The 17,793-nt window shown below is 37.4% G+C and overlaps 2 protein-coding genes across 2 annotated transcripts; one reads left to right on the top strand and one right to left on the bottom strand.

The window, feature by feature from the left end:
• Positions 1-5,185: 5,185 nt before the first annotated feature.
• mrpl12 (mitochondrial ribosomal protein L12) lies at positions 5,186-10,331 on the bottom strand. Its single transcript, XM_034298343.2, has 5 exons — positions 10,123-10,331; positions 8,120-8,312; positions 7,919-7,996; positions 6,689-6,826; positions 5,186-5,658 (listed from the first exon to the last, which is right to left on the bottom strand). Exons 1-5 carry the CDS (start codon positions 10,179-10,181, stop codon positions 5,542-5,544), a joined length of 585 nt encoding a protein of 194 aa, XP_034154234.2. The 5' UTR covers positions 10,182-10,331; the 3' UTR covers positions 5,186-5,541.
• Positions 10,332-12,620: 2,289 nt separating this feature from the next.
• Positions 12,621-17,042, top strand: zgc:103625 (methyltransferase-like 26 B). Its single transcript, XM_026946086.3, has 6 exons — positions 12,621-12,840; positions 14,412-14,574; positions 14,691-14,750; positions 15,472-15,539; positions 15,639-15,717; positions 16,737-17,042. Exons 1-6 carry the CDS (start codon positions 12,641-12,643, stop codon positions 16,782-16,784), a joined length of 618 nt encoding a protein of 205 aa, XP_026801887.2. The 5' UTR covers positions 12,621-12,640; the 3' UTR covers positions 16,785-17,042.
• Positions 17,043-17,793: the final 751 nt, after the last annotated feature.

The following is a 17,793-nucleotide window of genomic DNA, read 5'->3' on the forward strand; positions in this document are numbered from 1 at the left end:
ATATGATTTATCTTGGATTAATTTTTTACTTCACAAAAACCTGCAATTTTAAGAGGGGTGTGTAGATTTTTTATATCTACTGTACACTGGCTGTTAAACCAGGGAACATAAGAGATATGAGAAATGGGCCTAATTTCTAAAGCTGGATATGAACAAATTTATTTATAAATCATTTGCATGATCACGTAGTTACTGTATAGATTTTTTTCCCTCCATTTTCATGTCAAACCAATTTATTTTCACCTCACTAAATTCATACCTAATTCAACTTTTCTGTAATGTGGATCCAGACTTTGGTCTTTTTCAGGTGCTGTTACACTGATAAATAACATTATTTACTGGTGTAGATGTGAGTCGAAATATTTTCCACTTCTGCCTCTGAGAAATTCTTTTTATTTCACAGTTTAGTCATCATTTCATGCTTTCAGCTCTCTGTGAGCTTAATTTTAATGAGATTGTGGGTGTCATTAAATGCAAAAATGACCAAACTCACCGTTTTGACATCTGTTCTTCTGGCAACAGAGGTGGATGGTCGTGGACGGAGGTGAGGGACCAGCACAGCATTTTTAATGAAGCGCTTTTTCAGAGGATTCTCCAGTTCACGCACATCATCCTGGGGTTCTGCTTCCCTCTTCCTCTTCTGCGCAGTCTGAACCAAGAAACATGACAAGACATTTCAATCAATATCATGAATAAGCATGTCTGGACTCCAATTGTTCATATGCTGTGTTATACACAAAGTAAAGAAAAAGAAATGTTTAGACCTGACGCAGAGGGTTGACTTGTCTTCTCTTATAATGGCCAGTCATGATCCAAAGTCTTGTAGTAAAATTTGTAAAGAATTCAAAAGATAGTAAAATTGTTTTAAAGAGCAATCTCAGCATGTGTGATATCGCAATCTAAATTCACTTTGTGTTTTCTTTAGAATTTTGTTTTTAACCAGAACAACAAATGGGCCATTTGTGACGTCACAGAATGCTGAGCTCAGCATGTTCATCATCATCATCATCATCATCATCATTATGATGATGTCATCAAGAAAAGAACAGGACAGAGTATTTGGAGATGATTTAACTCTTTCAGTCACAAATTATTATAAAACATATCAAGATTTATTTATTTATTTTTACTCAAAAATGATTATCTAAAGAGATGTTTTCTAAAAATCACTTCTATTAAAATGTAACTGAAGTTAAATGCATTAGCAGGGCTGTTTCTGAACATTTCAGGGCCCTAAGCAACAACTTAGTGCTTCCAAAATCCTTCCAATTTCCCAATTTGGAAATGCCAGTCAGCCTACAACATGTGTCTTTGGACTGAGGGAGAAAACCGGAGTACCCAGAGGAAACCCCTGAAGCACGGGGAGAACATGGAAACTCCGCAGAGATGGGAATCAAACGCCCAACCCCAGAGGTACGAGGCAAACGTGCTGACCACTAAGCCACCATGCCCCCCTCCAAAATCTCTGACAAAGCTATTTGGCAATTCTCTACACTAGCGTTTATTGTTTTTGTACTTATCTAGGTTTTGATTTTGTCTTTTTTTAGTTAGCAACTAGACAACTCTAGCACTTACAAACAGCATTAGTGTCTAATCTTGGATGAGAATATCTTCCAAATTACAGTTATAAAACTGTAAATGTAAAGTGTTTACGAACATACAAGAGGAGAAAACTCTAACACATTAAAGCAAACCTGTCTGATTACATCTTGCAGCTTGTCACATGGTCATTTACACCACCAATTTACTTAGCTAAGCTGGTCATTAGGTTTAAAACGCCTATCTGAGCATTGCGCTTCACAGAAGGACAAACACAGCCAGTGAGACTTTCTGGTAGACGGATGTGTGGTCCTGCCTTCCGTCACTCATCTCAGAAATGTCACACGTGGCATTAAATCTGGAGAGCTGGAGGGAAAAGACAAACACACGCCACTCTGTGATGCCACTCAGGAAAAGAAGAGCATGATGACCTGCTGATTGTTTCAAGACACAAGATTAGTTTGTAGATTTGTGAGGAATCACAATTAGACACTGCTGTGTGTACTTCCTGATTGCTAAGTTAGCTGGATTGGACTGTTGATTGGACATGACCCACAGGAGTTGACGCATTCACAGTAAACATGATTAGATCACACATTTAGAAGCAGTTTAATTAAAGAATAATACTCTTAGGGGTGTGCTGTTTTAGAAACGTAATCAATGACCTAAGCGGACTCTTTTCAGCACGTCCCACGGTATTTTATGTGTTTTCCTCTTACACCACAGCAATTTGCAAGCACGAACCGTATTTTTATTTATTAAAGAATGACACAACATACTTTTTATTCCATTTATAGTTGCATTTAATGTTGCGGAAAGTCCACAAAACAAGTTTCTGTTATCACTTACGTTATAGCAGCTATAAGCAGTTCACTAGCCTGAGGAACAGAGGAACCGCAGAACATGAACTCCTCTGTCATGCAGAAGTTACAGCTTTACCTCTGACTGTTACAAAGTTCTGACACTGGAGACTCCTTCCATAAAATGTTAAATGAACATCTCCTGACAGAAAACGTCACCATATCAACAATTATATGTTTTTCTTTAAGTAAAAATGTTTTTTAAATGAGCGCAGTAATAAAAACCCGTGATTTGCAGCCACGCTACTGTCAGGGCCGCTGCGATAGAAACTTAATCAGTGCTCTGGTATACGGCCTAGAAAATTGTATTGCGTGATATATTATTAAGTAGATCTCAAGATGGCTAAAATGAATTAAATTAAATTAATTAAAAAAGAACTCATCTTAAAAAAAGTTAAGCTGGAGTTAAGTTTCTGCTGTAGCTATATTGATTAGCATGAGGATGTGAGATGTATGTAAAGCGCTGTATAAAGCATGATCTCAGTGGCCTTACAGTTTTCTAAATTATCCATTGGTGGTATGAAGATTGGATTGACCCAAATTATTTTCATTTGCTTCTATCAAACGCATGGAAACTCTTTTGAGCGTCTGAGATGTTGAAATGTTCACTGCACAAAATAACAGCTATTTGTCCTGCACAATAAGTTTTTTAAATAACATTGCAATGGGAAATTGTTCTCCAGCCATTACATGTAATTTACTCTTAGCATGTTTTTGGTTACTGATAAAAAATATATACTGAAATAGAAAGAAATATTTTTTAACTAAAATTATGGTAAGTTGTTGGAAATCCCAAACACGAACTCTTAGTTAAAGAAACATTAACAGTGTAGTTTCTCTCATGTGAGCTATATGGACACCACTAACCCTTCGGAAAAGTTTTGACTTTTCAACTGCACTTATTGGAAAACGCGAGATAGTCCTTGCTGCTGAACCAAAGGTCAGGGGGTGGAGCTGGAACTGATCCAATTCCTCCTATAAGCTTAACCCTTAACCCAGACAATGCTTATCACTTATGCTTAACACACTTATCCAACCTGAAACACACTCCACCCCTTGGCTCGACTCTGCCCAGGTAGGAGGAGCTGGATTAGGTCCGACTCCACCTCCTGGACTTTTCATTCTGGAGCAAGAACTGCTCTCTAAAGTGTATAAACCTGGAACACTGCATTCACGTTAAAGTGTGAATAAGGGCATTTTCAAAAATGCCAGGTACAAGTATGATTGTCATGTCCACTGATTGCTGGTCATGATCTTGAATTGGGGGGTTAAAAAAAACTTCTACTAGACATCAGTAACTCTCGGTCACTATCATGATCACTATAATCACTATTATCTCGGTCATATTATACACCTACTTCACGGACAGTGTTGGCTTAACAGTTAAGGTGCTGAGTTACTGCACAGATAGTCAGGATTCAAGCCCCAGCACCACCAAGCTGCCACTGTTGGGTTCTTGGGCAAGGCTCTTAACCCTCTCTGCTCCAGGGGCATCGTATCCTGGCTGACTCTATGCTCTGACCCTAACTTGCTAACATGTGCGGATATCTGAAGAATTTCACTGTTTAATGTATATGTGACAAATAAAGGCTTCTTCGTACCACTCAGCTGTGTTTTTTTGCTTATGACCATGTTTCCAAAAAATCCAAGATAATCAGCTTTGAACAATTTAACAGCAGCAAATAAGACAATATGGAAGCCGTAATATGAGCCTTTTCTTCCCCAGAGAGGGAAGTTATTAACCCTTTAGGGTGATTTATATCAGCCTGCCCTGGTCATGTGATGGCCAAGATGGCAAAATGTATTTCCACTCTATTTTCTATATTCTTTTAATTTCATGTTGGACATGACCATGATATGATGAAATGATATAAAGCCATCCTGTGCAAATTGCACATATTGCAGTTCTGGTGTTTTCACATTACGGCATTTTCAAAATTACCCATGATATTGTGAACCAGATCTATGGTGTTCCTGAAGATGCTAGCCTTTAAAAGAGGACTCCAGGTCAGCCGTGTCACTGGGATATTTAGGCTACTGAAAACATGATTACTTTCTCCCTACACACACATACCACAGATCTGTCAGGAGAAAACACTGAATTACTTTAAACACACATTCACCACTAGTTGTTTACAATATGTTGACTAGTGGAATGTAAAATATTACTTGGTGAATTTTTTCTTGAACATTTTAATGCACCATAAGAGATTATACTTCTCTCAGTAAACATAATTCGGATAACCGTTAGAGACCAGTGCACTCCGAGACGCTGATCTGTGAAACACTTAATTTTCAATTTAAAAAAAAAAAAATCCTCATCCCAACAGCGTTTTCAAAAAACATCTAAAAAAAAAAAATAATAATAATAAAATGCAAAAATGAGAAAATGAGCTCACCAGAATAGTAGATGGCAATAATTTGTCATAAACTGTTATGCTGAACGCCTCAGGAATAACGTTAAGAGCTGCGTATCGAGCGGAAGAGAAGGCAAACTCTCCAACAAGTTATAGAGCGAGGAAAAGAAAAAAAAATAAAATAAAAATAAAAAAACGATTCACATGGGTCTTATGCAGAATTTTCGTTTCTAGTGAGTGAAAGTGAAATTAAATTGCAAACATGTTATCAGTGTTATTTATAAGAAATTACAGACCACAATGTGACAACCTTTGAGGGTGTTTTCTAATCTCGAAGAAAGAAAAAACCCTACATTTTCCAAAAACAAGTAGAAAAAGGCTTTAGTGAACTGAATCAGGCTCTCATACCACGTTCACATCATGACAACATTTTCCACATTACTATATGACATATTTATTTAACCATGGACAAATGGCGCATGTCTGTACATGTCCAGGACACGTGTCCTCACTGCTCTCTGACAGACAGACAGACAGACATTATTCCAACGCCGTCTGTAGAGACAGACGGACAGACACAGGTGTGATGGCCGGGTGGTGAGAGTACGCAAGCCTGCAGCCTGCTAGAGTTCAGTCTGAGAGTTCACACACCCAGTTATATCACTTTATATCTGTTTTCCAAAATTCTTTTGAGCTTTGTTGTAAAAAAAAAACAAACAAAAAAAAAAAACAAAAAAAAAAACAGACAGTAATGAAGAGGGTGGACGCAGTGGTGCTGAGGCGATCTACTCCAGAACCACAGTGCCCCCTGCTGCTTCTAGAGCTGCCTTCAGCTTCTCTGCCTCCTCTTTGGAAACGTTCGCCCGGATCTCCTGCGGCAGCGACTCCACCAGCTTCTTAGCCTTCAGAGACGAGAAATTAAAAAAAAAAAAAAACAAAGCTCTTAATGAAAACTAATAAGGCAAAAAATTATTTTTAAATCATTAAAATAATTTGTCGAATAATTGCTCGTTGGATTATGTTTATGATTACTTTATGTTACTAAAGTTTGAAGAGCAACTCAAGTATTATGCAAAATAGAACAAAAAGTAGATCTTAAACTGTATTGTCTCTTATTTTACTTATTTCTGATTTTAAATAAAAGTAATATCCTGTTCCAAGAGTATTTAATAAAAATGGTGTTGGATTTGGGGATGAGACACATGCGTCAGGTGTTACTGGGGATTTTTAAATCTCATATTTGTCGAAACATAAATGTCTTAAAACATAACTTGGTGTTGTGGTCAAGGTTTCGGAACTCCTTATTGCTTTTTTCATTTGTTTGTTGTTCTGCTTTCATAGTTATATGTGTGTGTTCGTGTGTTTTGATTATATATATATATATATATATATATATATATATATATATATATAAAATGTAAAAATCCTTCTATAATGTGTATATATATATATATATATATATAAAAATCCTTCTATAATATATATATATATATATATATATACACACACACACACACACACACATTATAGAAGGATTTTTACTCGATCCTCGCTTTCAGGAAAACAATATAGGTTAATTTATATTATATATATATATATATATATATATATATATATATATATATATATATATATATATATATAGGTTAATTTTGTTTTCCTGAAAGCGAAGATCGAGTAAAAATCCTTCTATATGTCAATATTTCTTTTGTTAAAAGAACAGAATAAAACCAATCCAAGAGGAATTAATGGTTTAAAAACCCCATCTGAGCTGAAGGCTAGTTTAGGTTTGATATCAGCAAGTAATTACTGAACACTGGGACAAAAACCCCGACAGTAAATTTAGACTTCTCTCCCTGTGACACCTTCTACCAGGTGAGCATTCCTGTACACGCTCATGTTTCAGTTAGAAATCCTACGCTTCGGTCTCACCTGTACGAGATTTAACCCCTGAATGCAGTTCTTCACTTCCTTAATCAGTTTGACTTTATCCTCCGCCTTCAGCTCGGTCAGTTTCACAGTGAAATGGGTTTTCTCCTTCTTCACTGGGGCCACGTCTTCCTCTGCTGCCTGGAAATAAAAAGCAAGGTTTATTTTTAATCCAGTCATACACAGAGTATGCAGTGGGAGGAAATATCCAGCATCTTTAACATATGAAACAATACAGCAGCTCAGTACAAGCAATTACATCAGCGCAAACAGTGGGAGATGAATACAAGTGATATTTACGCTCAATACTTCAAATAAGCAGGCTGGTGCATGCGTGAAAGTATTTTTGCTTTACTAAATATCAACAGTTTAATATTACAAACATAGCATTTCCAAGTCTGGATTAAAATTAGCCTAAATTAGGCAGCTGACTGAAGTAATTAAGTATTTGAATGTTATAATATAAAAACCTCACTTCTATGCAGTATATAAGGAATAATACACTTGGTGTTGTGCTGTTGTAGGAAAGTAATCAACAACAGGGTGGTGTGATAAAGCGGGGTTACTGGTTCCATGCCGAAGTTGATTGTTTTCCTATTACAGCATGTCCCAGAGTGTTTTATTCCCGTTATACCGTGACGATTTCCAAAGGTTACACGTTGTACTTTTTCTCCATTTATAGTTACATTTAATGTTCTGCAACGTTAATGTTATGAAACAAGTTAGTTCCTGTTATCATTTAATGTTACATCAGCTATAAACAGTCGCTCATGTTACCAAGAAACCAGCAAAGCGCAAACACCACTGTCCTGTTGGAAGACTTGAAGTTACAGCTTTACTTCTGACTGCTACAAAGCGCTGACGCTGGAGACTCCTTCCGTAAATGTTAAATAAACGTCTCTTAACAGAAAAGGTTTCTTCTTCTTACATGCTTTTATGTAAAGCAGTAAAGCATGCACCATACGAGTCCCAGTGAATGAGCTGTTACTATAGAAACGATAAGCTCAGCTGAACTACTGTCTGATCTGCTGTTAGAGAAAATTAAATAACATCTCCTGACCAATCAGAATCCAGAATTCAACCGCGCTGGATACCTGAAGACATTTCTATAATACACACACACACACACACATTATATATATATATATATATATATATATATATATATATATATATATATATATATATATATATATATATATATATATATATATATTCACTCCAAGTCTTTACCGGAGCTGCTGAAGCATTCGGTGCTGCGGTCACTGCACCCATCGGCATCATCCCCACATCCTGAATGTTCAGTGTTTTCTGAGGAAAATAAGAAAAATACAGCAAATTCAGAAACGTACGAATACAACAGGAGGAATCGTCACTGGACGTAAGTCATCACTGCCCTGTGTCTTCACTTCCTGTTTTTTTTTTTTTGCATACCTTGAGCAGCTCGTTGAGGTCGGACACCTCTAACAGGGTGAGACTGGCGATATCGTTGACCAGCTGGTGGATTTTGGGCGAGTACTGCTTGGGCGCTCCGTCTAACGGTGGCGTTGCTATGGCGTCGGAGAGACGGGCGGGGCTACAGTGGAGCGCTCGCAGTGCGGACAGAGCCGGAGCAGACAGGTGATGCCTACCGAGAGTCACAACAACAACAACAAACATGAAGTAGAACACACATCACACAGGAGAGTACAAACATCTGCTTTCACACCGCAGCGCTGTCCGGTTCTCGATTCTGATTGGTCAGAAGGTGGTGATGAAATTCCTATAACAGCAACTCATCAGGTTTATACTAATACACTCGTTTCTTACACAGGAACTTGTACAACGGACGCTCCACATAAACACGTGTAATCGTTGATGTGGTGATGATTTCAGTAAGGAGATGTTTATTTATCATTTAGGGAAGGAGCCTCCAGTGTTAGAGCTTTGTAACAATCAGTAATACTTCTTCCATAAGAAAAAAATCTCCAGGACAGAGGAGTTTATGATTTTCGCAATAACGTGACAAGCGGCATTTTCTGACATATTAACTTCAAGAAAGAGAGAAAGAAGAGAGACTGATGAGCAAATGAGTGTTTATAGCTGCTATAAGGTAAGTGATAACTTGCTTCATAAACGTTCCACAAACCTTTACTTTGCAGAATCAATGAAGTGGAGTTACTGTTACCACCCCGAATTTGATTACTTATCCATAACGGCACGTCCCGAAGGCGCTTTATTCTTCTTACACCACAGCAGTTTAAAAAAAAAAAAAATTTCATGAACATTATTTTATCTGCTTATAGTTACATTTAATGTTGTGCCGTTCCTTCACCTGCCCTTCTCTCATTTTTCCCTCTCTTGAAGTTACTAAGACACAAAAAAACACAGCTTGTCATCAAAAAAATCCGGAGGACTTTCCTGTGGTGGAAAACATGAAATTAAAGAAAGTTATGCAGCGCTGACACTGGAGACTCCTTCCATAAACGTCTCCTTACAGAAAACTTCACCACATCGAGTTTGATTTTTTTTCCAACGTACAAGCCCCTGTATGAGCTGTAACTCTATAAACGATAAAGTATTAGAACAAAAGCATTCATACAACACTGGGATCTGGAGCTGCACTACTGTTAGAGATGCTGAGATGGAAAATTAATCAACTCCTTCTTGACCAATCAGAATGCAGGATTCAGCAGAGCAGTGCTATAAGCAGAGATGATGGCACAAATTAGTCTAATATTCAAATAGTATATGATTAGATGATATGGAGGTCTGGGTTGGAGTTAATGCATGTGTGAAATATTCATTTAATAAAAATATATCTGTTTAAAAACCAGCATTAAAAGGACGCTTGTTTTAAACCTTGGCTGATATTTGACCTTGCACAGAATCCATCCCTTTCCCACCCAAGCTAACGAGGCTAACAAGCTAACCTGCTAGCTAGGACTCTGACTACAATCTTAGAGGATAATTAAGTATAAAGATAAATGTTGTCTCAGAGGATAGAAAGAGTAAAAGTTTCTGAAACGTGAAAACACACAGGCGTCTAGCTAAACACTGATGCTGCACATTGAGTGCTAGCAAACAAGCTAGCTCACTCCTGCTAACTAGCACACTAGTTTCTTACTAGCAAAAGTAAATAATCCTAAAATAGCTCAAACTGGTTTATCTGGAGGGTCTTAACAATTCAAACATGTTAACCAATGTAAACAAAGCAGAATAATTTCGCATAAAACCCAGTTCCTGTCCTTGAATCATCTCCTAAAAGAGACACAAAATTGATGGCCGAATTCCAAAAATGTCGCCGCATGCAAACCGAGTGCACTAGATAGGGCGCATGGGCTGCTCAGAACCCCAGCGCTGGAGTGCACCTCTATGAGGAGGAGCACGCGATTTGGGATACAGCCCTGTACCGGGTCTTTTATGAGCGAGTCCTGGTTTTTTTTTTTTTTACTCACCGGGGTGTTTTTGCGGCTATCCGCAGCGAATTCCGGATGCAGTGCAAAGTGCAGTACATTGTTCTTTCCTGTCGTTTCTTTCCAAACAAATCAACAAATCCCAGGTGCTAAAAACACAGCACAAGCCTGTCAGGATCTCAGTCACACTCACAAGCACATGGCGTCCTCCACTCTCTTTCCCTGACCTACCCACAATGCACTGCGTCGACATCGGGCTGGTCACGTGGTCACCAGACGTACCTATAAATCCCTCTTCCTTGAACTGGATAGAATTGTTGCAAAAATAATAATAATAATAATAATAATAATAATAAATAAATAAATAAAACACTTCTTTTTATAGCCTTTCATAATTATATATTTTTTATATATATATTTATATATACATATATTATATATATATATTTATTATTATTTATTATTATTTATATATATATATATATATATATATATATATATATATATATATATATATATATATATGTGTGTGTGTGTGTGTGTGTATGTGTGTGTGTGTGTGTGTGTGCCTTTAAAAGTGTGTTAGCTTTAAACTGGTGTAATTCTCTTTAAAATACTCCAAACATGTTTTTTATTTTTTTTTTAAACTAAAATCTAACTATTATGTCAAATAAGGAATAAACCACGTTGGGACATGCTGTTATAGGAAACTAATCAATGACAAAGTGATGAGATGAATTGGAGTAACTGTTATTTTCCTATAACTGCATTTTATCCTCTAATACCTCAGCAATTTGCAAGAGACTACAATTTTTCTTTATTAAAGAACAACAACGCGTTTTATCCCTTTACAGTTACAGCTACAGCATGTTGTGGAACGTCTGTGAAACGAGTTAGTTCCTGTTCTCACTTACATTATAGCAGCTATAAACGGTCGTTCCCTCACCAGCCTCTCTTTCCTCTCTCTGCTGAAGTTAATAAGAAAAAAAACTTGGTTTGTCACGTTACAGAGTGAAGTCCTCTACCCTGAAGACTTGGCCTCGACTGTTACAAAGCGCTGACACTGGAGACTCCTTCCGTAAACCTGTGATTTGAATTACAGTCCGTATGATTGTCAGAGCTGCTGTTTAGAGAAAATGAATCAACACCTTCTCACCAACTGACCTGAAGACTGCTGTGGTGTAAAAGTAGTTAGCAAAATGTGTCTCCATTTTATATTAACATTCTTAAGAGGGATTATTTTGAACTTGGCAACCGGTGTTAACCTTTTGTTAAAGCAGTACAACTTCATTTAAAGTCTGTCACTAGCAGATGCAGTTGCACTGTGTGTACACTGAGTGCCTGGAGCTCAGGTTTTACACCATGCATCAGTGGAAAGTTACTATTTAGGACACTGATATTAGTGTGTACAGTGATGGTACAAGTGTGGCCACTTTATTAGGTACACCTATATTATTTGTGCATCCTAACTATAGGTGTACAGTTAGAGACAACCTATTTTTTTTTTTTTTTCAAGCGCAGAAGGTGTTAATCCTCCTGTTCTGGTTAGTGGACTGTTTCACAAGCATCTCTGGAGACATTCTGTAACAAATTTATTTCATTTCATTTGTATTTGTTCTTTGTATGTATAAAGAAAGACACTACAGGGAGAAAGGATTGTTATTTTGGTCGCATCAATTATTTTTCAGATTTTTGGAAACATTTCATCTTTAACATGTCTTCTCTTAAACTGTAGTAATAAAAAATATCAATTTCCTTTATAAGCTTTTGAAACCAAAAGCTTATAAAGAATTAAAAAATAATTTTTTTCTGTATTCGTAACCAAACATCTCAGTTTCTAGATGATTCATGAAATTGTACACCTTCACATCTGTTCATATTTAGAAGCTTATTACAGAGGAATTTCTCAAAATGTTCATAATTGTTGGACTTATGTTAGATTATATACTGAAAAATGGCATAAAATATATATATATATATTTTTTTTATAAAAATATATATATTTTTAACAGCACATGGAATTTTTGTCTTATTTAACAATAAAGAGACGATTTTCCAACAGTATTTTCTGTAATGGTCTTTCTATTGTGCATCCTCAAAACACTAGATTTGTGGGTTTATTAAGTATGCAAATGTATGAATATGTAATTAGATGAAGCCTCATATGCATGAATAATTTTGGTAAAAGTAACAATACAAAAAAAAAATACTTGTAAGAATCTCAAAAATCATCTCGCTGTGATTAATTATGGCAAAAAAAAAGTCTTGCCTTAAACACAAGGTATATAAATTAAAAAAAAAAAAAAAAACCAAAATTTATGCATAACTGTCAGCTGACCAGAAGTGCAAGAACGAGGAGGAGCTCCAGAAGCTTCTTAAGCAGGTAATCTCCTCATCCATCTGCCAGATCATCAGCCTGCAGTGACGTTCCTCCTGCTGGCTGGATAAGAAACTTTACAAACTGAGGATCAGTGAGGATCGGTGAGTGAGAGTGTCATATTTGTGAGCTTTAAATGTACATTGTGTAGTAATATTATGATTCCTTTCCTGGCTGTAGATCATGCTGGTGTCCCCTGCAGCCGAGCGCAGTCAGGACGCTTTACTCTCGGTCCTGCAGGACGTCCTGGAGGATCAGGCTGAGCGAGAGCTGTTCGCCCTGGAGCTGGGCTCCGGTACCGGACAGCACGTAGTTCACTTTGCTCAGGAGTTAAACTTTATCACCTGGCAGCCGTCAGACATCACGGAGGATTCACGAAACAGGTACACAGGACATGTTCATGCCTAATGACTCTATTGATTGAAATACTAATGAATTCTTTTAAGAGGCCAACGTTTCAAAAAATATGTTGCTATCTGACAGATATAAGCCGATGTTTCATTGATTTGCTCATCATTTAGATGTGGCACTGCACTCCACTGAGTTATTATTGCACCTAGTGGTCAAAATCGGGAACTGCAACATGTGCTAATAAAGGCCCATTGGGGCGGCAATCACGCTGCCCCACGCTCGACTACAGGACAGTTAATGACAGATTTGCCAGGATCGTGGTTTTTTATACCAGATTGGGCTAGTTTTAAATACTCCATGGCCACCAAGATCTTGTTTTAGAACAAATAATCAGAATTCAATCTAATAAATTTCCACAAACAAAGGCAAAGTGTAAGTGCAGACAGCAGATCGATGATGTACAGAACTGTTTCTAGTGTAAGATATATTGCAAAGACTGGGAGAAATGCGTGTGTACCACAGTGACCTTGTTTCCCACGTAAAGGCAGAGCAAAAGAAGAAAAATGTCTTCTCACCTGCTGTATCAAACACAGCTGAACTAAGGTTTGTCTAAAACCGTGCTTTAGACTGTGTGCTGAATAACTGCATGTTTCCGCCTATCAACTTTCGACTATCATGGGGTTAGTCTAAAAAATTCACATAGCCTATAGAATCATTCAAGAGTGATGGTTTCTTGACTTTGGTCGGTATTAATGTCATCCTGCACCACCAAAATCTATGGTCACGAGCCGCTGCTGAGATACATAATGTATTTAACCACAATTAAAGGAATACTCCAGCACATTTCAACATAATCTCTATGCACTGTATCTGTAGCGTATGTGAAATTATGACAGAAAGGATTTGACCTTTACCTGTACTGACAAAAGAACAGAAAATTTGTTAACTCAAAAATAACTTATAATGGAAGCCTAAGGGCAGGTGTTGGGGCAGTCAATATGCATTTATACAAAACATGTATTTTAGTAGAATTTTGTGAATAATTCGGTCAAGGTGTTTGTAGATTTGGCAGCACGGTGGCTTAGTGATTAGCAACTCCACATTTGGGGGTTCGAATCCTGCCTCCGCCCTGTGTGCTTGGAGTTTGCATGTTCTCCCCAGGTACTCTGGTTTCCTCCCCCTGTCCAAAAACGTGTGTTATAGGCTGATTGGCATTTCCAAATTGTCGATAGAGTGTGTGTGTGTGATTGTGCGATGGGTTGGCACCCTGTCCAGTGTGTCCCCTGCCTTGGCCCCTGGGATAGGCTCCAGTCTCACCCATTATATAATCGCATATTTTACATTTACGGACAAAATTCAACAACTGCCCTTAGACGTCCATTATAAGTGAAGTTCAAATAAATGGGGTTTCTGGGGTTTTTCAGTGCAGGGAAACATTAAAAAAAAAGAGACATTGTGTTTTTCACACAGAAGTGACAGTTGTGGTGGATAGAAATTAGAAAGGAAAATTCTAGAGTATTCCTTTAATGAGGATTTATATTAAAAATCTGTTATCAAAACTCCAGCACGTGATTATAGAACGTGATTCCCGTCTGCACTGCAGTATCCGGGCTTACATTAACGCCACCAGGGTGAAGTCAGTGCTGGAGCCAGTGTTCCTGGACGCCAGGGAACCATGGGAGAAATGGGCGGGGCTCCCACAAACTTCCTGTGACATCATCATGGCGATTAATCTGCTGCAGTACAGCGGCTTCAGCACTGCACAGGTAAAGTTCACCTGCTCGATTTAATATTGAGTACTTTTTTAATTTAGTAAGTGGTTTATGTGAGTTATCTTACGTGTTTATTACACGTGTTATAACTACTCGTCCTGTTCTCACAGGGTGTCTTTAAAGGATCTGGACAGATTCTGAAGCAGAACGGCATCTTAATGACTTATGGAGTGAGGAAATACAAGCAACTACATTCATAAGACATAACCTAATGTTCTGTGTTTTTACAAAAAGCATAAAATCATACTCCAGAATTATTGGCACCCTTTCTAAAAATGAATGCAGTGATTTTTTTTTTTTTTTGAGCTTTAACATGTACACTCAATATAACACTCAGTGTTGTGCTGTTATAGGAAAATAATCAATGATGTTGTGATGTGATGAAGCAGAGTTACTGTTATCACCTTGAAGTTGATTATTTTCCTATTACAGCACATCCTGAAGTCTGTTTTGCTGTTTCTACTCCTCTTATACCACAACAATTCTAATTTTTTTATTTATTAAAGAACTTTTTTCAATTTATAGATACATCACTTATGTTATAGCAGCTATAAACCTCACCTTCTCGTGAAGTTAATAAGCCTGTTACAGAGAAACTGCTGTCCTCGGTTCTTTCCTCATCTGAAAACCTCAAGTTTACCTCTGACTGTTACAAAGCACTGACACTGGAGACTCCTTCCATAAAGGTTACATAAACAGAAAACTCCAGAAAGTTTGAATGATTGTGTGCAATGTTTATATTGATTATTTTATACAATCATTTTTGTGCATTCTTCTGAAAGGTGCCAAAAATTTTGGAGTCTACAGTGTGTTGTCTGTACCTGGCCCATATTTCAACAGTACTGTGGTTTTTATGTTAATGTCAATTATGTGGTTTTAACTCATTTTCAGCCGTATGCCATCAACGGAACAATCATCCCAAGCTGCAATGAAGAATTAGACCAGAAACTGCGGGAAATGTGAGTGTTCACACCCAGCCTGAATTCTCTACATGCTCTCATACTAAAACTATATTTTATATTAATAATGTAACATTCTGCCTGTAAACTCTTGGCCAGGAATCCAGAGTGGGGTCTTCCAGACATCGATGTGCTGAGACAGCTCGCGTTTGGGAATGGGTTACGTCTGGAGAGAATGGTGTGTAACAGCTAGAAAGAAAATATTTTATTTTAGAAAATACATTTCTCCCTTGCACATATTTAATTACCATTTCACATACTTTGAAAACGACTTTCTCTTTATACCACAGCCCTGTTGAATTCTCGATTCTGATTGGCCAGAAGGCGGTGATGATCATAATTTCATTCACAATTTACACATGGACTTGCATTGTGGACAGACTGCATAATCTAAATCTCATAACAGTAGACAGATTTAAAAAAAAAAAAGAAAAGTTATTTAACAATAAAAACTTCTGAATCATTGCTATGTTGCTACTTTCTGTAAGGAGATATTTATTTCTAACCTTTATGGAAGGAGTCTCCAGCGTCAGGGCTTGTTACAGTCAGAGGTAAAGCTGTAACGTTACGAAGTAAGTCCTTCGTAAAGGAGTTTATGCTTTGTGAATCTTAGTAAGATGACAAGCTGCTTTTATTAACATCAAGAGAGAGAAAAAAGGAGAGGTTGGTGAGAGAACGACTGTTTGTAGCTGCTAGAACGTAAGTGTGAACAAGAATTAACTTGTTGTGTTGATGTTCCACAACATTAAATGTAACTATAAATGGATAAAATGTACGTCTTGTTCTATCGTTAAGAAAAATGTCGTCATTGGCAAATTATTGTGGTATAAGAGGAATGAAACAGGAATGAAACTGCTTCATCACACCACCCTATCGTTCATTATTTTCCTACAACAGCACACACCCAAATGTTGTATTCTTTACTCACCCATAAAATGGAGTCAGTCATTTTATATTTAGGGGACCACAGTGGCACTGCCCTTCCTTTAGCCCCTCTTAAAAACAGAACAAATGGCCACCACATGACCACTTCACCTTTTCCAAACACACTCCAAATGCTTTACTCTTGTGTGTACTGAAAAACAAATATGATACTGAACACATTTAATACAGTGTATGCAATATTCAGAATTCAGTACTTACACACTTGTATAAACACACAGCGGTTTTAATATACCTGTTGTGTGTCTCCACCAGATCGAGATGCAAGAAAGCAACAAATGCCTGATCTTCAGAAAACTGTGACGTACAGCTGGTCCATTTCAGAGTGAACATCTCGTAGTTTTTTTTTTTTTTAAATAAAATCAAATTCTGTAACCTTTAAACAAATCTTGTTGATCAACTCCTGCACAACATTTTGTCCTGCTGTCCTTCATATATAGAGTTAATTTTGTGTGAAAAGTATTCATATTACAAAACCACAAGCAAAATACACTACATGGCCAAACGTATGTGGACACCTGACCATAACATTCATACTGACTCTGCTTGTTGAACATCCCATTCCAGATTTAGTCCCAATTTGCTGTTATCCTCCACTCCTCTGCGAAGTCTTTCCACTAGATGTTGGAGTGTGTTTGTGGGGATTTGTGTTCATTCAGCCACAAGAGCATTAGTGAGATCAGGCACTGATGTTACAGTAGGTGAGGAGGTCTGGGGTTCAGTCGGTGTTCCAGTTCATCCCAAATGTGTTCAGTGGGGTTGAGGTCAGGGCTCTGTGCAGGACACTCGAGTTCTTCCACTCCAACCTTCACACACCATGTCTTCATGGAGCTCGCTTTGTGCACCGGGGCATTGTCATGCTGGAACAGGTTTGGGCCTCTTAGCTCCAGTGAAGAGAAATTGTCATATTATAGCCTACAAAGATATTCTATATAATTGTGTATTTCCAACTTTGTGGCAGCAGTTTAGGGAAGAACAACATATGGGTGTGATGGTCAGGGGTCCACAAACTTTTGGCCATATAGTGTATTACATATCAGATAAATTAAAATGTGAAAACAGATATAATAAATTAAGAAATAAACTTAATGAGAATTAAATCAGACTTTTGTTTTAAAAAAAATTCCATCAATTTACTACACCTTTTTTGTGTCTCTTATTGGAAACTGTACAGCTTTTGGTCCTAAATAAAGGAGTAATGACCAAATGCCGCAGTTTCGGTCAAACCTAAAGGCTAGCGGACGACTTTTCTTCAAATTCCAATTCCAGACATTCAAAGAGTAAAATTAAAAAAAAAAAAAAAAAAAAAAAA

This window comes from Pangasianodon hypophthalmus, chromosome 23 (assembly GCF_027358585.1).
Source record: "Pangasianodon hypophthalmus isolate fPanHyp1 chromosome 23, fPanHyp1.pri, whole genome shotgun sequence".
Lineage (NCBI taxonomy): Eukaryota > Metazoa > Chordata > Actinopteri > Siluriformes > Pangasiidae > Pangasianodon > Pangasianodon hypophthalmus.